The sequence below is a fragment of the Columba livia genome, chromosome 19 (assembly GCF_036013475.1).
Source record: "Columba livia isolate bColLiv1 breed racing homer chromosome 19, bColLiv1.pat.W.v2, whole genome shotgun sequence".
In the NCBI taxonomy this organism is placed as follows: Eukaryota; Metazoa; Chordata; class Aves; order Columbiformes; family Columbidae; genus Columba; species Columba livia.
Genome location: NC_088620.1, coordinates 3,122,328 through 3,143,866, shown reverse-complemented (window position 1 = coordinate 3,143,866; position 21,539 = coordinate 3,122,328). Strand labels below are relative to the sequence as shown.

Sequence of the window (21,539 nt, the reverse complement as noted above, 5' to 3'; positions counted from 1 at the left end):
CAGGCTCTGGGTCCGTCTGTCCTGCCTTTTGGTGACGGCTTTTTTTCCCCCTGACCTCAATGCCTTGCAGGGTCCACGAGGCATCCAAGGTCCTCCCGGTCCGGCAGGAAAACCAGGCCGCAGGGTGAGTGTCCTGGGAGCTGCGCTGACGCCTGAATTAACTACAGTTTCTGCTCAAAATTGTTTCTGCTGCCAAACGGTTTCTGAGCGCCGAGGACGTTGCATAAGAGCGGGCGGGTAGCCAGCCGGTGGCTTGTCCAGGACCTCTCCGTCCATCTGGGCAGACACAAATGGGGATGAGAGTCAAAGCCGGGTGGCGTGGGGACAACTGCAAATCCACGCTTTTGTCCACTTCCCACTCTTTTGTCTCTTTTTTCTTTTCCCCTCTGTGACACTGAGGTTGTAGCTGCATAAACGCCCTGGGCTGGTTTGGACGGTCCCCAAGTCTCAGTGGTACGTGAGGAGGATTCAGTCCCCAGAGAGTTTCTGGAGCTGGTATAAATTGTGCTCACTTGCTCTCTCAACATCGCTGATGCTGCTTTTTATTTTACACCATCCTCTGGTTCATAGTAATTTGTCTTGCCAGAAGAAGAAATGAGAAAGTCTTTGTGTGACCCACTTCTGGCTTTCTTAAAAAAAAATTATCTCATTTCAATTTGCAGACATCGTCATTAGCATATCTTCAAATGTGCTGGAAGATAATTATTCCAAATTAAAATCAATGACCATGTCCCAGCATCGCGTTGTAGTGAAGCATCTTTGCTGCCGTTTGTCTCGCACCCCTCATTAGCACCAGGCTGAGCCCGGGATGCTGCTTCAAAAACAAACTGGTGTTTTTTCCCCTCGCCAAGGGAATCTGCTCCCCAGCCACTGAGCTCAGACTTAAATAAGACTTCACTCAGCCGCAGACCAAAGAGCAGATGCCTCTGTGGCGCTGCCTTACCCTTTGTATTTGACTTTGCTTCTCTCTGTTGCAGGGACGAGCTGGCAGCGATGGCGCCCGGGGGATGCCAGGCCAGACAGGACCAAAGGTAGCGCCACGTATTTACGTGCTGTTGGGATCCGCATCTGCTTTTTAGCAAAGCGTGAACTGAGGGGTCTTTGGCAGAAGGAGCCCACCTTGCTTGGAGGGGGTGGTTGAAATGGTCCAGTGACTCCTGTGAAATCCCTGTTTGAGAGAGGGAAATTAAACACACACCTAGAGGGCGGAATAGCAATCCTTTTATTTTAAATCAATTTTTTTTAATTGCCGGATCCTCTTAAGAATGAAATATGCTCCCTTGGCTGCAGTTGTAGAACAAATACTTTGGAATCCCAATTATGGAAAACAAACATGAATGAGCAGTTAGAAATGTCCTGAAATATAACTACCAGAAAAAAAATACCTATTAACTGAGTGAGGAAATGTAGAAGGCGTGGTGAGGAATTTTAATGCCCTTTATTTTTATTTGAGACAAAATCCCTTCATTAAGCTGTGATCTGCTGGTATTATCAAGCAAGAAAGAAGCTGCTCCACTGAAATTGAATGCAGAGAAAGTTTGCTCAGGGAATCATGTATTAGAAGGTTTAAGTACTTTATTATGTAGATACTTAGAGCTGGAATAGATGGGGGGTTTTGATACAGAGACAGGAGACTGCAAATCATTTATCCAGTAAAGTGCTTTAATGAGTGTCGACTGCCCTCAAAGGAGTAGATGCCAGGGAAGAAGGGAAAACAGAATAATGAGCAGCGCTGGAAAGGAGAAGGAGATTTGCTGTGAGCAGAGACAGAGCGATGCCAAGAGGAGGAAAGAGCTGCAGGTTGCCCTGGGTGCACCTCGGCCAGGCTGGTCCATCCTCTGAGCCGCTCACGTGCAACCAACTTTCCTTTCCTTGCTAATAGGGAAAGGATTTGTGCAAGGGAGGAACTGGTACTATTTTCACGTACCATTAGAATGTGAAAATACAAGTGGCTTTACTTCATTAGAGAGAAAAAAGGACTTTTCTATCTGCTGGGTGGTGCCTTCTGCCCTGGGTGTTGGGAGATGGTGTCACCCACCACTTGTAAACTCCCCTGTGTCTTCTCTCCTGTCCAAAGAGTTGGGAATTTTGGGAAAAGGCCATTTGTGTGTATTCTTGTCCCCATTTCCCCCCAGAACACCTGGGACTGGCACAGGGCACGAGTTCAGAGAGGAGAAACTATTGCAGCTTGCCATGGTTCACTGTGAGCTCTCCACTGACCACCCCTTTCCCAATACCCCTAAGCATCCATGTGAAGTCACCAAATTTACCAGCTGATGACATTGCTTTCCAGGTCAAAAGAGGTCTGTCTTCTGACCTTGACTTCATTAAGACAGTTTCCAGAATTTGTTTGCTTAGGTATTTGTTTCCTTGGAGAGTCCAGGAGGGTTAAAAGGGTGTATGGGATGGGTTGTAGTAAAGCTCAAGGTCGTGTTTGGAAACCTGTTGGCATTCTGGTGTCCGGTTTGCTTACCAGTGGATTGCCATTTGTAATTCTATGGAATAACAAAAAAACCCTCAGTGGACTAGAAGAACCTGTCCAGAATGGAGATGCTTTAAATCATGGAGAAATCACCCAGAGAAGCTCTGAAATCCACGTGGAAAAACATGTAAAACTGTAGGTGCTGAGGGAAGAGTTGAAATTACTTTGAGCTTTTTACTTGTTTAAATCTGTAACTCTGAAAGCATTGCTGGTCTGATGGGAGGTGAAGGCTGAATGTCTGAGGGAGAAAACGGATCCTTCCTTGACACAGAAAGGAGAAAAATTGGAAGTTATTCAACAGCATGTGGAAACTTATACTGAACTGTTTTTCCCTTTAGGGTGACCGAGGGTTTGATGGCTTGGCTGGTTTGCCTGGTGAGAAGGGAAACAGAGTAAGTTACCTTGCACTTGTCTTTTGACCACTGTCTGTGATGGAACGTTGGCGGGAGGAGGTGCTGGATGGCACCTATTGCTGGGAATGAGCCACAACGGTCTGGTTAGGAGAGGATGAGTAAGAGCATGTGGGGTGTCACAGCATCCCTCCCAGGATCAGCATCAATATCCTGGGAAGCTGCGAGATCCTTCTGGGCTGGCTTGAAATTGGGGAAGGGAAAAAAAATCACTTTAATAAAATGCAGACTAAAAAATAAAGCAAGAAGCAAGACCTGCTTTTCGAGAGTGCAGTCATGGATGGAAATTGCCAAAAGCATAATGCGATTCTTCTCTTTGCTTTATAATTAAACAATGGGGAAAAAAATGTCAGAAGTGTGTTATTTTGGCAGGCTGTTCGTGCCTCCCCTCCCTGGAGAGCGCAGCCATTGCTTTGTAAGGCAGGGGAGTGTTTGAACAGCGGAGATTACATCGTGATTACAAGCTACACAGGAAAGGGAGGACAGTGCCCGAGAGAGATGCTTAATCAGCTAGAAATGGAACAGCATGCCTTGGGCAAAGCAATAACTCTGTGCAGAGCCCCAGCTCTCTCCTGAAGGAGCTACAGCACTTGCTCTGTCGCCAGACCCTGGCCGAACTGGTACCAGTAAATCCCATGAGCTCTGGTCCTTGGAGGATGTTGGTCTGTTGGTGCTGGAGCCCTGAGGAGGTGGAGAGGGGCTGAGCACAGAGAGGGGAACCGGGATGGTACAAGCACCTTCAGCACATGGCGCAGACAGAAAAATCAAGCCGTTGTTTGGTTTATCAATATCAACCCAATGTTTTGCATTGCCAGAGCCTGTCTGCCTTCTCTGAAGCTTTTTCTGCGTTTCTTTATAGGGTGAGCCGGGCCCCCACGGACCTCCGGGAGCACCTGGAGAGGATGGGGAGAGGGTGAGTCTATCTCTGGATTCGGCAATCCTTTGAATTCATAACGAACTCCTGTAAACAAGAAGCAGATGTAGTATCAGCCAGAGACATGGCAAGAGAGACAGAGCACCGGTGCCGGTCCTTGTGTCCTGGGGATGCTGCAGTGAGGGGAAAGGAGAGTAATGAGATGGGGAGAAAACTGAAAAGAAGGGTTTATTTTTCAAGATCTGGTCAGAAAACTCAGGTTTTGTTAAAAACAAAACAAAACAACCTAAAGAAAACCATTCATCCTCTAGGCGAGCAAACTATCACTTCTGATTTTCAAGGTCCAATAAATTGCAGTAGGACTTGGGGAACAGAAGTTCCAGACAAACCTGGTAATGAAAGATTAAATTGTTTACTTCTCCTTCCACACTGTTTAGTCAATAGTCGAAGGCCCTTAGCAAAGCTCAGACTAGCGATGACAGGTCTAGAATGGCTGGTTTAGGAGCAGAGGTTGCAAATGCTGAATTTGTGGCTGTGAGGAGTGTGTGGTTCAATTGGAGGAGTGAGTATAGATTTCCCAGGCTCTAATCCCCTTCCACGATGTTTTCTTTCCACCTATGGCTATTTGTTTCCTCTGTAAAGCACAGATAATAACACCTTTCTCACCATGAGGTTGTGAGGATTAATTAATTGAGCTGTAAAGTGCTTTGAAGTTGAAAAGACCAAACCTGTATCTTGTGGGGGAAGAACAAGTGTCTTTAATCCTAAAGAGAAAAAGAAACCAGTTGAGGTGTGTGGGGAGAAAATCTCAAAGGGGATAAATGGGAAGAGGAGCATGGATTTTAGGAGAAGAAGAAGGTTTACAAGGGCTGGCTACTGGGATTGATTTCCTAAGAGGGAGCCTCAGGTTTTGGGTGATTTAAAAGCAACTCAGGGGAACCACTGTCTAAAACATCTGAGCATCCCTAACTTGGCTAAATCCCATTCCCAGGGCAGCAGTCCCGTGGTGGCTTTCCATTGAGTTTGGTACTAAATCTTGTGGTTATTGATTTACATGCCCTGAATTGTTTCTATAATATCTTGTCTATTAGCAAAATCCGTCTTGATAAACATCGACATGAATTATGAAGTATCCTTACAGCATTTCTAATCCTCAGTAAATTCTGCACACGCAGTATTAGTCTCCAGGCTTACGAGGTCTTCCTTCTGCACGGCTACCCTTTTATTACTCTAGGGAAGCTGGTTTGCTGTGTGATTATTATTTAACAAGAACGAAACACCTGTGATGTGACTGAAATATAACTGGTTTGTTCTGTCTCTTTTGCTGCTTCTCTCTCTGCACCTTTGCTGCTGAGCAGGGAGATGATGGAGAAGTTGGACCCAGAGGTTTACCTGGAGAACCCGTGAGTACCTCTCGCTTTGGCTTGATTTACAGCAGCACCGCTTTGGGCAAGGTCTTAATATGATAACACTGGTTTAGGGGTCCTGTGGGGCAGTTTTTCTGGTGCTAAACAAGACACCTGAGGTCTTGTAGGGTCTGAGCTTCTCATGCTGAAAGATTGATGTGAACAGTCCATACAGTTATCTTTGCTGTAACAACTGTGCTTTCTGGCCTTTTCTTTTTTTTTTTGTTGTTTTTTTTTTTTTTGTATTTATTTTTCCTTAATGAGCAAAATTTTAATTGATTTTTTTTTGATTGCTCCCTGGGTAGCATTTGAAATTTAAACCTGATAATTTTAAATTTAAGCTTAGCTTCGATTGGTCTCATACCTTTCCTGCATGTATCCTTCTTTCAGATATGTTATTTAGGATTCAGGTAAGTAGGCTGGGGTAGAAATTATGCATGGTAAACATATGTGAAATACAGTTTTTGTGAGTGTTCATGGCAAATTCCACTGAGAAGTGGTTTTATGTGCTATTGCCCGGGCAATGGCAGCAATTAGCCGTGCACTTCCCTCGCCCGCACATTTGATTTTGTGCAGCATGAATGATCCCATTTTAATCTCCAGATGAAATTCTGGTGGGATTGAGCTCAAGAGGACACTTGTCCTGACTTCAGCGGGGTCAATATTCTCTTCACAGTGCACAAAACTTGGTAAATCTGCAGAGTTTGTCAGTGTTTGGGCCTCCATGTGCTGCTGCCACAGAGCAGCTGAACCCGCACTAGTGAGGGAGGGAGTTCTGGTCCTGATAAGGTTAAAAGGAGATGCTCATGGTGTCGAGCAAAAACCTCCTGGTCATCCCAAAGAGATGTTTTCAGGGAGTGTTCCACTGATAAGAAACAGTTGGGTTGACAATTTGAGACTCTCAAAGCATTTTTTTTCCCCCAATAGTCAGTATTTTTTACTTCATTGGCAACGGTAACTCGGCTTCTGGCTTCCCATAGGTTTTTGTGTGTAGAGCAGTTGTCAGCTGCTTATTTAATCCAAAATGCATTTCCTTTGTTATGAAAAGAACATTAACTCTCTATCATTTACCATCGGCTTTGCTTTCAAAATATCTTATTTTGTTGTTCTAAGGCCCAGCGTGGTGGCCCGAGGGTAATTGATGGGAACTGTTGGACACACTTCATGTGCAAAAGGGAAGGGTTGGCATTTATGGACTCACTGGAACTAAATTATAGACGAGATGTCTGATTAACTTCTAGAAAAGGTTAATCAACCCAGCTTTCTCCTTAGCACATGTCTAAGCAATAATTTATGGGTTATTAACTTCTTAAAAGCATTTATGTGCTCAGGTAACGCAGTAACAAAAGAGGAACTTAACTGATGATAATGCATGCAGGGAGGTTTATTTTTATTTCAGCAACATGAATAAAAATATCTGTGATAGTCAGAGGAAAGGTTTAAATTGCATTCCAGGAAACTTTCTGCTATAAATATATACAATTTAAATCTGTATGTTTGCCTCTTTCTCTGCCCCGAGCCACAAGAGGGTCTCGCCAAATTTAATGGTAACTTAAACTAGTGGTGGGTTTTAAAATTGTCTTTCTCTTCATCCTGCTCCATTTCCTTCCAGTTCCCATCACCAGCTGATCCAATCAGAGTTTCTGCTCAGCTGGGGCTCAGCGTGCAGAGCTGGTGCCCATGAAGGTCTCCAGTGGCTGGGACGGACCACCCGGTCCCTGCGTTCAAATTGTGCTGCAGACTGCTTTTCTATTGCAGGATCAAAAACCCCACAGCCTCCGAGATCAGACACATTTTTAACGTCTCCTATTTTATCCTGTAGCGTATTTCATTTTAATTCCTCTGTCCTCTCTGCATCATAAAAAAGGGATGTATAATATTTGGGCAGACAGATAAAACCACCCACCAATCAAGGACAATTGAATGGTGAACAAGCACCATCCTTATTAATACTCAGAGCTCCCCTGCAGTCCCTAATTTAAGAAAGAGTTTGTGCCTAAAAGAGGAGCTTTCAGATCTGCAGCTGAGCACACCCAAGACCCCCCATCTCTTTCCTTTCGCTACAAACCCACCTGAAGGCTCAAGGTAGAGGTGGTGCCAGGGTGTGATTTGCAAATTAATACAATTGTCCTGCCATGTCTCTGCTTATTCAGTGTGATGCTCCAATCCTACCAATGTCCCTGGAGATTATGCAAGGTTAAACCTGGTGAGGAAGCTAGGAATGGAAAGAAAACACCATGATACCAGAAGTCCTGACTGGTTAAGGCTTAAGAACCAAATGCCATTGAAAATAGGTTTTCAGCCTGCAGCATAAATATATTTCTCAGCTTTGTGGAGTTCTGTAGGTCATCAATGATAAATATTAAATCTGGAGAGATTTTTAAATGCTAACCCTAATGACCCATTACTGGTATCAGGTCACTCTTCATAATACTCCCCAGCTAGAATGACTTGGCTGCAAAGTGTTTTGCATCATTGTGTGCATTACAGGGTAATCCAAGAATATGATTAAATTAATTAAGAAAAAAGAAGAAGGTTTCAGTTGGCCCTCTTCCAATCCAAAGAATAAATGCCTGTGCCTATATTATTTATCTTTATAATTCAAGGGTTTCTCTTACCAGTTTGTAAAATTTGTTACTGCAAAACCAACAAGGTCATTGCTGTGCAGCTCTGACCTTCCCCAGGCAGAGTGATGCTCGGCTGTGCTCAAGCTCACCCTGATCCACGCTGGGGGTGTCACTGGGAATGTTAACCCCGTTTCTTTCCCCCAACAGGGACCTCGAGGGCTGTTGGGACCAAAGGGACCACCAGGACCCCCAGGGCCACCGGTGAGTTCTGGGCACTGCTGCCCTCCTCAGCTTTGCAGGCACAATAACCTGTCCCCATTAGTCATTCAAGCAGATGGTACAGCTGCATAACTTTATACATCTGTGCAAAAAAAAAAGAGGAGTGGTCAAAAAAACATTATGGCTCAGAGTCCATATTCTCCCCCATTTTCAGTGGTGTCACGTCCATTTACAGCAGCTCAAGCTTTGGCCCCCCTGAGTAAATATCAATATCTCGCTCAGGCCGAAAGGGAAGAATGAGAGTTATTAACACAGTGGCTTTGCTATTAAATTTTGCCTGAGGGCTGGTGAGACTTTAAAGCAGTTTGCTCATGTTTCGGGTGAAAGCTGAGTAAAGAAGGTGCTGGTTTTTATTCGGGAGACAGTCACCTTATCTGCCGTGCGCTGCTGGAAGTGCTGACGCAGGGGCTCTCTCCGTAAATCACTGCAGCTCACTGAAGTCCCAGAACTTAAAAACTGAAACCCAGGCTCCTGCTAGAGCTAAAGGGGTCAGCATTTAATGGTGAGAGCTGTGCAGCCCTTAACCCCTCCTGGGACACAAAGACATCTTCGCTTTGAGCTCCTAGTCTTGCTGAAATTTAATGAGGTTTTGGGATCTGCTCCAAAACTCAAGGATGTCATTACACACAGATAAGTTGCCTCACCAGAGCAAAACCATGGCAGGGGAACATCTCTGTTTGACCATGTACCATGTTCACCCCCTTAACAAAGAAGCTCATGGTGCGTTTGACCCCAGCTGCCTTTTATGGTCAAATCCTAATTTTGGCACGAGGCAGCACAACCCCATTGGCTTCACCTGGTGCCGTGTTGATGGATGCATTCACGTCCTGAGCAAGGTCTTTTGACCAGTCCTTCCTTTTCATCTGTTACTCCACTCCTGCTCGCTGTTGGAGACGATCAGCTGCGATACTTAACCGGGATTTGCTCAACCTGGTACTGATTCTGTCTCACAGGTTAAACCAGTGGGGAAAACACTGAAATGATTTCTTTCGAGTGTAAACTGGATTCATGGAATTGACTGCTTTACCAAACACCTTGAAAATTGTGCCCTTTCCACATGGTCCAAAGTAACTCCTGAGGTTTTGTCATTTTTAATGGCAATTTCTCTGCTTTTGTGGTGCAAAATAACGGGATGTTTTCTTAGTGCTGTTTTTTCAATCCTTTCTCAGGGTGTGGCTGGTATGGATGGACAAACAGGTCCCAAGGGGAATGTGGTAAGTTCTCACTGCACATTTTACAGATGGTTCAGATATTATATAGAGCAAAATGTAAAATGTACTCTATTAAATTAGATTTGCTAATTGCTTTTTAGCCTGGTCCAGATTCCTATCAGAGCCTGTGAAAGCCACAGAGAGTCTCTTCCTACAGCAAATGGATGTTAATTTATTATAGTTTCTGATGGAATTACACGTTATTTCCCCATGAAAGATCAAACATTTTCATCAAGATGTGTGTTGTCCTAATTAATATCAAAATATAGTAATATAACTGAGAGGGAAAAAAAGAGTCCTTTATGTGCCTCATACTCTGTACTCATCAGCTGCAATGGGCTCCCTGTGGAAGAGCCCAACGCAAAGCCAGGTTGTGTTAAAGCCCGGCTCGGCTCCTTTGAGCTGCATGTCCATGCAGAGAACTGAGTTGTGCCCTAAAATCACTTCACCCCTCTCTGTCCCGCCGCGGAGAGAAGCTGTTTCCCTTTCCCAGGAGCTCTCGGGTACTGGTGGTGGGTTAGAGGAGGTGTCGAGATGCTGCGGGAGGGTTCGGGCTCTGCTCTCACCTTTCCAGCCTTCAGCTGTGCCCTTGTCTCCTCACAGGGTCCCCAGGGCGAGCCGGGTCCCCCAGGACAGCAGGGTAACCCAGGTGCTCAGGTAAGAGAAAAACTCATTTTCCGATGGGTAGGAAAAAGGAATGATAATTTTGAATAAGCTTCACTCCCCTGCGGAGACACGGACCAGCAATATTGAGATTTGCTGGGAATTGGTGTGATTATACATCGCTGGCCCGAAATCTTTCTGAAAATGCTCCCGGGTTTCACATCCCCCTGGTTCTCACCTGGGTTTTGCTGCTGTGATGCGAAGCCAAACCCAGGTCCCAAAAGTCTCTTTGGCTGAGTCGCATCTTGTGGCTCATGTCTGGTTTTTAGCATCCCACGCTCAGGTTGCTCCGGAGCCAGATGGGAAATACAGATGTGCGAGCCTTGCTGTCCGCTTTCTCCAAGGTTCTCAGCAAGTCTCACTCCTCCGAGCATCTCTATTTCCATGCTGGGGATGAACCCGGCTGCACATGGCAGAGCGGTGCAGCTCTCCAGAGGGGCATGCAGCGCAAAAATGAAATGTTATCGTCTCTTGCGAGACATTTTGAGAATGAATGGAGCTGGGGAAATCCCCAGCCGTTGCAAGCACTAGAATGATGCTCAGCTGAGGTGCTGCCAAAATGCATTTGGAAGGAATAACTTGTTACTTAATGACCTTAGCTTTTTTCTTTTCACAGGGTCTTCCAGGTCCACAAGGCGCGATTGGTCCCCCAGGAGAAAAAGTATGTTTAAATACTGACTTAAGACAACTGTTGCCATTAATATGCATTTGCTACTTCAGCTGCTCCTTTGCCCCATATGCAACATCTGTTTGCAGCCGTGTCTATGAAAGTCTAATGCCTCTCATTCCAGACGGAAGAGAGACAAGAAAGCACAGTTTACCTCTAATTCATAATATTTGCATTCATTTCCCCTCTTAAGAGAAACATTTTGAAGGCAGCCTATGGTAAAGCCTTAGGAGAGGACTGAAAATTGTCTTCTTTGTGTGGGCTAAATGCCTGGAAGTCTGAGCGGGATGGTAATGGGAAGAGCTGGAGGATTTGGCTCCCTGTGCCTCTTCCCTGCTGCTGCTGTTGACGTGGGGCAGGTTGTGGCCTCAGTTTCCCCCAAGCCCTGGGACCATCAGGATTTAAACAAGGGGAACAGTTTTGGCTGCAGAGGAGCAATTCACCCGGTGTTTGCTCAGCTCCCGGTGGGTAAAGACGCAGCATGCCTCCCGGGAGAATCCCACTCTTGCCTTGACAGCGTGCTGTGGACCCCAATTATCGATAATTCTCCTGCAAACGAGCCCATTAGCAGTTCTGCCAGATAAAGGGCTCTCTGGTTTCAGTGCTGAGTCACACAGCAGCCCTGGTGCTCCTCAGAGGTGTGAGAAATCAGGGGGTTGCTTAATTAAAAAGGTAATTATTGAATGGTGTTAAAGCAGCAAGTGCAGTCAATTGGAGCAGCTCCGCTCGTCCTTTGCCAGTGAATCTGCTTGCCATTTGTCACCAAAGAATGGCCATTTCTTGGTCCAGTGAGCCCCATAGTTTGATATCCTCCAGCTTGTGCTTACACACGTGTGCAGCATTGTGCCCTTTTGCAGGACAACAGCTGGATGCTTCGTGTCCCTCTGTCTCCAGCTGAGCTCTCATTGCTGTGTTGTGTCTATGGGAGATGCTGATAGCACCTCAGGGTGCTGGGAGACTCTGCCCAGAGAAATAAGCAGACTCTGACAAGTCATAGCAGCTTTTCCATCAGAATGACCTCTCTGAAGCCTTTCACAGCTAGGAAGAGCAAGAAATGTGTCTGAGAAGCTCCATCCTCCAATGCTCTGGAGACCGACCATTGCAGCTGTTGATTTTGTACTGTTTGTTTTTAGGGGCCGCTGGGCAAACCTGGTCTTCCTGGCATGCCTGGTGCAGATGGTCCTCCGGTAAGTTGTCCTCTCCTGGGTCTCTGCTTGGCACCAGATTCTGCACCCACCTACCACAGGGTGCTCCATGGGCTCGTGCACCCCATGAGCCTGCAAGGTCGGGCTCACCCTGCCCACATTTTGGCTGGATTGAAGGGTCTGAGTTTGAGAAGTCCTGGCCTTGCTCCAAGCTTTGCTCAGCCTCACATCACACCACGAGATACTTCTCACCGTCTCTTCGGGCCTTTCTTTCCCCTTGTCCTTTTTCTCCCCTCGGTTTTAGGTAGGTTGGCAGCTCACCGAGGTGAGGATGGTCTCATGTGTGTTTATTCATCCTGCAGCACTGGCACAGGGTTGTCCTCATCTCGCTCGGGGCCGCTGGGCACTGCTGCAGAACAGTGATAAGAACAGGTTGAAATTGCCTGTCAGTGTTGTATTCTTGCAGCTTCCTCCTAATCCTGCTTTAAACATCATTTGCTCCTTCCCCTGGAAATTGGTCTTAAAAATCTTTGGCCTTTCAACCTGATCTCATTTTTACACACCTCAGAGGCATCTGGTTTTAAGAATGACAAATGGGAAATAGTTACGTTCTGCTAATGCAAAAGCAGAATATGGCAAAAAAAAAATTACATTTCCCACCCTGGGATTATCATTCCTATGGAGGGCATTTCGAACATCCGTACAATTGTTAGCTGAGTCAACAGAGCAGCTAAAACAAAGCCCACAATGTCTCTAAGGCTGCAGGTTTCAATGTGAAATTCCTACAGCAGCCTCCAGGGAAGCTGAGCTGGAGAAGATGCCGGGTCTATTTTTGTACAGACTGATGGCTGTGAGATCCGTGACGCTGAGCGCCCGTGGGTGTGCGTGGACACAGTCCTTTGCCATGTACAGACAGTTTGTAGGTTTGTAAGAATGTGGGTTGCTCAGTCGAAGGACAACCCCCCCGCACACCAGTTCTTTTAATAGAAATTGGTCTTGAAGACATCTGAAAATCCCCCAGGGCCTGAAACATCTCGCTGCGAAAGCCAATTGAGATTTTGATCTTAGCAGCGGTAATGGAGATGGGCATTTTGGAAATGGGCATGATTTATTGTAGAGCGGACAAGGGCTTTTGAACTCTTGCTGCACTTAGATTTTGCCTCCCCCCGGGTGCAGATATCAGGAGCTGAAGGCGAGTGTGGTTGGATGATTCCCTTTGTGCACTGATGCTCTTGGTGCCATTTAAACTCACAGATGCAGATTGCGTTTTCCCCTGCATTTTGTTGATGTATAAATGGCAGCTGTCATTTTGTTTCTTTATTAAACCAGTGTGTTTTATGAAATCTGTCTTGTCTGACATCGCTGTTCCGGAGACTGCTGATGGAAAATAGTCTTGTGATTTTACTTGTTATATTGCTGGAAAGTCATTTGTGTATTTAGAAGGGAGTTTTAAAGTAAAGAAGCCACTGAGTGCAGAAGTTTTTAGTGGCTTTAGAGGAGCTGGATGTGTCCTCATCATCTTTATTTAAAAATAAAGGTCCCCGGGTGTGCAGTGAGTGCCCTTGTAGGGAGCCTGTTGCTTTCGTACAGATATTGCCAACCGAAGAGTCACCTTCCATCCTGGCTCCACTTTGTCTCCAACAGTAGGAAAATTAACACTAAAAACTACTTTCATGGATTTCCCCTATTTCTCACTAACCATCCAAGCTACATCTGAGGCAATTCATGCTTTTGTTTTCTACTGACGGCAACCCCAGCAAAAGGCTTCTAAAGGACTATGAATGAGAACGTGTTGGAAACTCTTGGATGTTGAGTTATTCAGCATCTAATCCCAAGAGGAATGCTGGCTGGTGTCCAACCAGCCGCTGTCTGACGGGGATGCAGGTTGGCTGAGCGTTTGTCATGGGATCTTGTAATGGACTCTAGGAATTAGGACACTAATGAGGGGCTCTGACCAGTCTGGGCATCTTGTGATCTCCACAAGTCTGCTAGCACACAGAGCTAATTTTGTCTGTTTTCCTGTCTGCGAAGTTTATATGGTGTTTGCTGCTGAACTCCCTGGGGTGTTCTAATAGGGGAAGAATATTGCAAAATGGTTTGTGCTTCTCTGCTGAAAGGTGGTGAAAAGTAACGGCGTAAAATAACCAGGTATAAGACCACCAAGGACCCCAATCGGGGAAGCTTTCTCATACAAGTTGGCTTCAGGGAGGCTACCCATATCAATAAGAGCTTTCTGGAGAGCGACTCCTCTATTACAAATAAACCACAGCTGCCTGAGCGTGCTTGTTGGCTTCTGAAGCGTTACATGTGCACTAAACCATTTCCCTCTTCTCTTTGTCTCTTTTATTTGTAGGGTCACCCTGGCAAGGAAGGTCCTCCTGGAGAGAAGGGGAGTCAGGTAGGTGTCAACCTATTGTCACCATTGAGGGGAAGGTCATGGTCGCTGGATGGAGACAGACGTTGGTGGGGGTGAGGGGATGGCCAGGCACCTGGGGGATGTGGATCAGTGCAGGGGGCAAGAAGCAAGCCCTGTTGAAATTTGGAAGCTGAGCCCAGCTTTTATCTGCTTGGGAGCCTTTTCTGGTGCTTGGGCTGGTCTTTTCTCAGCTCCTCCCAGTTTTTGTGTCAAGTAGCACTCCACAGTCCAGTGAATGTGAAAACTGAAACTGTGAACAGAAGCTTTCTCTTAATCAGACAAAAATATCCTTCGTGACACAGGGAATGCAGAAAATAACTCTTTTTGTATTCCTAGTCTTCCTTTTTCTTCCCCTCCCCCTCAAAGGCCCTCTTTGACAATATATTTGTGAATATTACTGGAGGCTAGAGTCCTTGAATTATACAGTCGTCCGTCTGTCCAGGAGATTTACCATCTGCTTTCCCGCTGTGCCGCACTCAGTTGAAAAACATTACATTTGTCGAAAGCCTTTGATTAGAGCGCAGTCCAGTTTGATGGACGTCCGCTCGAGCTTTGCTCGGGTGCTGCACGGAGCACAACCCGCGGCTGCAGCTGTTTGTCCTCTGGCATCACACGAGGCAAAGAATCCAAATGCAGAATATGAGAAGCTAATAAGTGGTTGTGCTGACACTCCTCGTGCCGGGAGATGCTCAGTGAACGTTTAGGTGATCTCGGAGCGGGGCTGATGCTGCAGGTCTCCAGCCAATGCACACGCGAGGTCCGGGATGCTGCTGGACCCATCGGCTCCATCTGGCTGTCAGGCTGGAAAAAATCGCCTGTCTCAGGCTGGGAGCAGTGGAAAGGTTTTTGTTTAGTTAGGGAATAAAAGCCAATGGGGTTCAATAAAGAATATGATTTATATGCAGGTGTAAGACAGCATTCCAGCGAGGGTGGGAAGGACGGTTTTTGCAGGGCATGTATCAGGTGCCGTGTCCAGCGCAGTTCCTGGTGTCTCCAGGGATTTGCAGCTTTCAGTGCCAGAAAGGAGCTTTGTGAGCATCTCTTCTCCTACAGCTGAGGCCAAAGGACATCACCCAAAGCTTGTGCCTCAAGCGATAACTCCTGTGATCATCATCACAAGTTCTGCTTGTACAGCAAAACCAGGATAGTTTGGGAGCAGGAAGACAGCAGAACATGTTCTTTCCCTCTCAGAGAACTTGTTCTTTTCTTTAATCTGAAACACAAATCACCATTCTTACGTATAAATTCTCTTTCTAACAAGTTGTTGCTGTCTTTTCCTCTTTTTCTATAATATGCCATTGGCTCAGCCCTGTGCACCTGCTCGGGGTGATCTTCCTGTAGTGATATTTTGAGCTATTTTCAGATGTCCATTGCCATTTCTATGTAGTCTAAAGCAGCCAGATGCCTGGGAGATAGAAAAATATATATATATAGGTATATAATATATATTTTTTTTACACACACCCTCCTTATTGCTGCACCTTTGTGTTGATTTTTGATGTGTTTTTCACCCCAGGGTCCACCAGGCCCTCAGGGCCCCATTGGTTATCCAGGACCACGTGGAGTCAAGGTGAGGAAGATGGAAAAACAGTGTCCATGGTGTTGCTTGTTCAATTTGAGTTCTCTGGCGGGCACAGATGCCCTTTGAGGATGCTTAGGACCACCACTGACCATATTTACTGCTCAGACAAACCTTTGTCCAACCTCTTGCAGGCCATGAGGGTCCTCTGCTTTCCAATAACCCCTCCTAGCATCCTTCAGCGCTTTGGAGAGATTGCTCTTTTAATTCTTTGTAGGCATGTCTCAGTCCCATTCCAATCATTTCCAGTTTACAACCGAAGTAAATCTCAGCCAGAATGTGGAGACTTTAACGAGGCCTGTTAATAAAACAAAATAGCCTGTTACTAAAACAAAGCAAGCTTTTCATATTGCTGATCCAAAAGCTTGTTAGACAAAGCCTGGGCATCTCAGCAATGTGCTTTTTGGCTGGACTGAGTTCCAGCTCTTTCCTCGCTCCTGCTGCCTGCAGCACTTACCTGCTGATAAGAAGGCAGTGGGTACTTTGTTCCCCATTCAGCTCTTGCTGTTATGCCTATCAAGATGTATTAGTTCAGGTGCATCCCAAAGGTCCAATGAATCTGCAGGGATCTGTGCTAGCAGATACCAACACAGCTTTGGGACCAGCTGTATGTGAAGTTAAGCCCTCTTAAACCACTTTGTGTTTTTTTTCAATAGCAGAAACCGATTTGCTGTTCTGGCTTCAAAATTTAAGCAGGGTGTCAAAATTTAAGCTGCTTTGTCATTTCTTGCAAAATTGTACACTGAGACGTAGTGGTCCATTAGGGAATGGTTGGCTAATGTGTTTACCACTAAAGTGGAACTGTTCCACGTTAGAAAGGTCTAGAGAAAGTGTGTCATTCACCAAACAGACAAGGTTCTGCTTCGTACAAGCGGTGCTCTATTAGCAATATGTTTCGGAACATCACAGTTTGCAGAGATACCCCTATCAACATCGAAGGAAGCCAAAATCACCGTGATTAATGATTCTTGACCCTTAAGCTTACCTATACCCTTGTAACATCTTGTTTTCTCCCCTGCAAGGGAGCAGATGGTGTTCGTGGACTAAAAGGCACCAAAGGTGAAAAGGTGAGTTAGCAATGAATGTTTGGATTGACTTTTCTACAGCCTCTGAGTGTTTTTGCAGACTGGTCCCTCACGATGCTCCCTGGGCTGTTTTTTCCTGCGTGGGGTTGTTCTCTTAGAGCAGAGGGATTGAGCACCTCAAGGACTGATCACCTCTTTGGTTTTGGAGCAGACACAGGCTGGGTTCCTTTCCCCAGCAATTTGTTAGCAAAGCTGGTCCTTTTAGTTGGGGAATCCTTCCAAACTTTGAAAGTCTTTGTGGGAACTGTGTCGTCTTTGCCTATGAGAGAATTGCTGTAGGATAAAATAAATTATTGATTTGAGCTGTGCAATTAAACCTTGGCTGAGAGAAATATTTCCACTTTCCTAGAGGTTGCCTCAAAGCATGGTGTAAAACATCCTCCATGCAAATAAAACCAATTGTACTTCAGAAATAATTGGTTTCCAGTACTGGCAAAGTGTCATTTTTCACTTCGGGGCCAGATTTGTCATCTTGACTTGCAGACGGGATGGGATGTAGGGAATACTTGCTGTGATCCTTTGGGTACCTCGGTGGCCGCAACCTGGTTGGGTTTTCACGCCCATTTGTGCACACCAAACACTTAAAGAAGCCAATGGGATGGGCAATGGGGCCCTCCAGGTAGGGGCCATACAGTGAGCTTAGAGAAGCCTTTTCGTAATTATTTTTTCATCTATCCACCCTGTTTTTTCCCCTCTGATATTTAGGGTGAAGATGGATTCCCTGGCTTCAAAGGTGACATGGGCATCAAAGGAGACCGGGTAGGTGTCTGTGACCAATGGGACCTGGTAGGGCTTTGCCTTTCAAGCCTGGGCATTATCATACAAGTGCAGCTCAGGGAGAGAGACGCTTGTCAAAGTCCTTCTGGCGCATCCCGTTCCGAGTCAGGGACTCAGGAATTTCGTGTTCATGTCAAGCACAGCAGCTGTAAATCCTGAAATGTGCTAGTCCTACCTTGAAGGTAAAATAAACAGTAATAATAGAGGGCCCTGTCTTTCTGCTTTGACTGCCAGGATTATTGCACAATACAGCTGTATCATGTATTTATTTCCAGTATCTCTTTTCCCCCATAATATTCCATTTAGGCTCTGGTAGGCATCTTCATTTGCTGAGCCTGATGTTCTTCCATACCATCAACATGAAGTGTAAAGTTAGCGGGAACACACTTTAATAGAAACAAAAGCAGCACTGTGAAAACTGCCAGGCGTGCGGTTTTATATCAGACTCGTACCTTTAGCAGCAGGACACTTTGCCTGGTCGCAAAAGTATCTAAAATCAGTGGAACACACTGAAACACCTGAAAAAACAGGTGATGCTTGGATATGTGCAGCAGCTGCAGTCTGTCTGTCCGTCCTCTGAACCCAGCCTTTGGGGACAGGGGACTGTCCTTGTCCCCTCTCTGAGTGCTGGTCTGGGGATTGGTGTCCCCCCTGAGCTCTGAAGCTCTTCCAGGGATCAAGAAAGCTCTGCTGTTGTTCATCTCTGTGTTCAAAGTAAAAATGAATGCCTTGTGTGAAGTCTTGTAAAAGTGGAAATGAAATCCTCCATTTCTCCTGGTGTTTAACTGTGTCATTAAACAGTTAAAATAATTGCAAGCTTCCCCAGCCCCCACTTCCCACCAAGGAAGAAGGAGCGAAGGTGGCATCCTGGGGAGGTGGCTCCTGTCAGACAGACATAAGCTCCTTCAAACAAAGCTGGTGACTCCAGTTCCCACCAGCGAGCTCTTTGTGTTTTGTGATGGGCTCTGAAAGGGTGAGGGGCACTCGAGAGCCCCGCAGATAAATCTGCGTCCATCCAGCTCTTGGTGAGCGAGAAGAAGGCCGTCTGTGTTCGCAGCATGGAAGCTTCTCCTGTTACCGTGCGCGACAAAATGACAACTGTTGTTTTGTGTGCCAAAACCTGCAGTTGTCACAACAATTCACGTTAATAGCTCGGTCCTCTCCGCTCTCAGATTTCCTAATGATTTTCAGCACAAAAGCTCCAGCCCAGTCTTTCTTCTCCAGTTACCCAGTTTAACCCTCAATTAAACACTTCCCAGGTTTTGCTTGCGCATCAGACTGCGATTTGGGAACCGGGAGGTGGCTAAAAGGGTTGGTTGCAATCAGAGCTAATGAAGGCTGTTTTGGTGGAGAGGCGCCGCGTGTAGATGGGATAATTGGGCCACGGGAAAAGACGCTGTTGTGGAAGATAATGACCAGGCTGTGTGAATGAAAGCCTGGTGCTCTAATAATACTCCGCAATTTAATGTATGACAGTCTCATCTGGGGCTCTTGGTGAAGACCAGCTTTCTCCAAGAGTTGCTTTAGCAGCTCCGTGGAATATCTGATTGCAGCCCTGAGGGTGTTGCTGTCAATAAACAAGGGGTTTGGGACCTGCCTGCCCCATCAATGCTTCTCTTGTGGTCAACAGGGGGAAATTGGACCTCCTGGTCCCCGAGGTGAGGATGGTCCTGAAGGTCCCAAAGGTCGCTCTGGCCCCAATGGAGATCCCGGCCCTCTTGGTCCTGCTGGAGAGAAGGTGAGTGAAGGATGGAATCAACCAGAGAGGTTTTACAGGAAAAACCACTTTTCTTTGTGTGTCCTGGGTGGGTGGCTGGGACAGTGTGCCCAGCATGGGGGAGGCAGTTTTAGGGCAGAGGGATGAAGAGGAGCTTCAGGAGCTTTGTTTGAAGTCTGGCCTGAGTTGCTGAACGCGAAGACCAGGGGAGATGGTTTTATTTCTGTGGTGTGATTTGAGCGTGTTGAAATGTTGGTTTCTTTGGGGTTATCTGCTTGGGCACAATGTCTTAAAAAAAAAAAAAGACCAGAGGGAAAAAATGGGGAAATGGAAAGTATCATGGACTTCAGTCTAACTTCCAGATGCATCCAGCTGAAAAAGAAAAAAAGGTAGCAAAAATCACCATTCTTCACTAGGTCCCCAAAATGTTTACGGGGCTCACTCTGCGTCAGCCCCACTGGGCTTCCTCTGGGGCAGGCAGAAGATGGTCCCGGTGCCCTGATGGCTTTATTCCACTTGTGTCATTTCTGCTCTGTTCTTGGCTTCTCTGCACTTGGCATCTCCCCTTTCTGCTGGAGCTGCTCCCAAGGTCTCTGTTGCCCAAGCTAACGCCCTTTTCTTTGTGTTTCAGGGCAAGCTCGGCGTGCCAGGACTGCCCGGCTACCCGGGCAGGCAGGGCCCAAAGGTAACTGGGATGGATCCAGCCCCAAATGGCCCCAGATTGGTGTGGGATGCGCTGAGAAGCCTAGCGGACACTGGCCAGGCGCTGCTGGTGATGCTGGGCTGAGCCCCCGCTAATGAGATGATGTGGAAGGGCAGCATCTCCCACCACATGATCCTTCCTTCCCCTTACGCAGGACACTTACAGATTTACAAATAAGTGACGGGTTCTGCATCACTTGGGTCTCCTGCCCAGCGGTGGGACGGGGGCTGCAGCAGTGGCGGGTAGAAGCAGAGTCCACATGAGCTTTGTGCCAGTAACAGGCACGATAGTCCGTCTCCGTGCATTAAGTTTTATATCTTCAAAACTCTGCACTAGTGTTAACTAATTAATTAAGGAGAATGGCTAATGAATCAGGGTTTCCCTGAAATTAAAGTAAAATTGCCGTTTGCAGATTCATAAACATCCTTTGTAGCTTATCTACCCGCCCACCTTCGTTTGGGCCATTTGAAAATGTTCTTTTTAAATTAAAACTGCTAATTCCACTACACAGACTAAGGCTGCAGCCGGGTTTTTACATGCCCTGGAGGCTTTGGGAACTTATGTTTTTGTTAACTTTTTTAAGAAGAATATTTTATTATTCATGTTCATTGCTTGAAAAAAAGAAAAAGAAAACAGGCTTGTTTAACACTAGAGACATAATTATCTGCAAGAGATTGTTTCCTGGTTGTGGTGTTGATGGTTTAATTTTAAATTTGCATTTTATATCTGGGGAAGGGGTTTTCTTTGCATTTCTTCATCTAATTAATATTTTAAAAGCAGCAGCAGCTACTCTCCAGGCACTCACATCGGAAAGGAACACGCCAGGAGTTAAATTTTCATGTGCGACATATAGTGACTTAGGAGCTAAAAGCCAAAAACCCGCCTGTTCCCCAGGCACCCGGTGCAACCGTGGGCTTGGACCTTTGCAGTGACTCATAACGAGACATGGACCTTGTTGTTGGTGTTATTTTTGGATGAAATTCAGTTTCTGAGGTCATTTCGGGTCTGTCTTTGGGTTTGATTTTGTGAAGGGAAGGTTAAAAAAAGGTTTAGATATCCGTGGGTGCTCGCTGGGGGTTATTCCGGGCAGAGCTGCCCCTCGCGGTGTCCTGAACCACTTTGTCTCTGTTTTCTTCCCCCCAAGGGCTCTATCGGCTTCCCAGGATTTCCAGGCGCCAATGGAGAGAAGGGCACACGGGTAAGAGCTGCTTTGTTGAACTGCTTTCCTGGTTGTTTTTCCCCTCCGGATGAAGGTCCTTGGGCAGGACATGGGGAATGCTCCTGTGCCGGCAGCTCCTGGGTTGGTTTTGCCCCAAGGGGTTGCCCAAAAAGCCTCATCCCACCCCAGGGTGATGTCCATGGCGCAGGCAAGAGGCTCCCAACGCCGGCTGTTGGGAGAGGAGATTCCCATAACAGCCCAGGCAGCTCTGCACACAGCAGCTTTCCAATTAAACACGGGACATTTTTCCCTCAAGATATTTTGAAGAGAGTTCTCTGAAGCTGGATCCTTCCCGCACTGTCAGACATTGCTCAGGGCATGAAGAGCTTTTTAATTAAC

General features: G+C 46.3%; 1 protein-coding gene across 3 annotated transcripts in view; it reads left to right on the top strand.

Annotated features, from left to right (window-relative positions):
• The window catches only part of COL5A1 (collagen type V alpha 1 chain), a 137,851-nt gene that overhangs the window by 83,218 nt on the left and 33,094 nt on the right, over positions 1-21,539 (top strand). For all 3 annotated transcript variants that reach the window (XM_013370608.3, XM_021279999.2, XM_065035641.1), the window contains exons 16-32: positions 71-124; positions 978-1,031; positions 2,821-2,874; positions 3,752-3,805; positions 5,125-5,169; positions 7,947-8,000; positions 9,188-9,232; positions 9,833-9,886; positions 10,509-10,553; positions 11,693-11,746; positions 14,058-14,102; positions 15,637-15,690; positions 16,722-16,766; positions 17,490-17,543; positions 19,192-19,299; positions 19,910-19,963; positions 21,126-21,179. In XM_013370608.3, the coding sequence (XP_013226062.2) occupies positions 71-124; positions 978-1,031; positions 2,821-2,874; positions 3,752-3,805; positions 5,125-5,169; positions 7,947-8,000; positions 9,188-9,232; positions 9,833-9,886; positions 10,509-10,553; positions 11,693-11,746; positions 14,058-14,102; positions 15,637-15,690; positions 16,722-16,766; positions 17,490-17,543; positions 19,192-19,299; positions 19,910-19,963; positions 21,126-21,179 (927 nt within the window). The remainder of the gene's footprint in view (positions 1-70; positions 125-977; positions 1,032-2,820; positions 2,875-3,751; positions 3,806-5,124; positions 5,170-7,946; positions 8,001-9,187; positions 9,233-9,832; positions 9,887-10,508; positions 10,554-11,692; positions 11,747-14,057; positions 14,103-15,636; positions 15,691-16,721; positions 16,767-17,489; positions 17,544-19,191; positions 19,300-19,909; positions 19,964-21,125; positions 21,180-21,539) is intronic.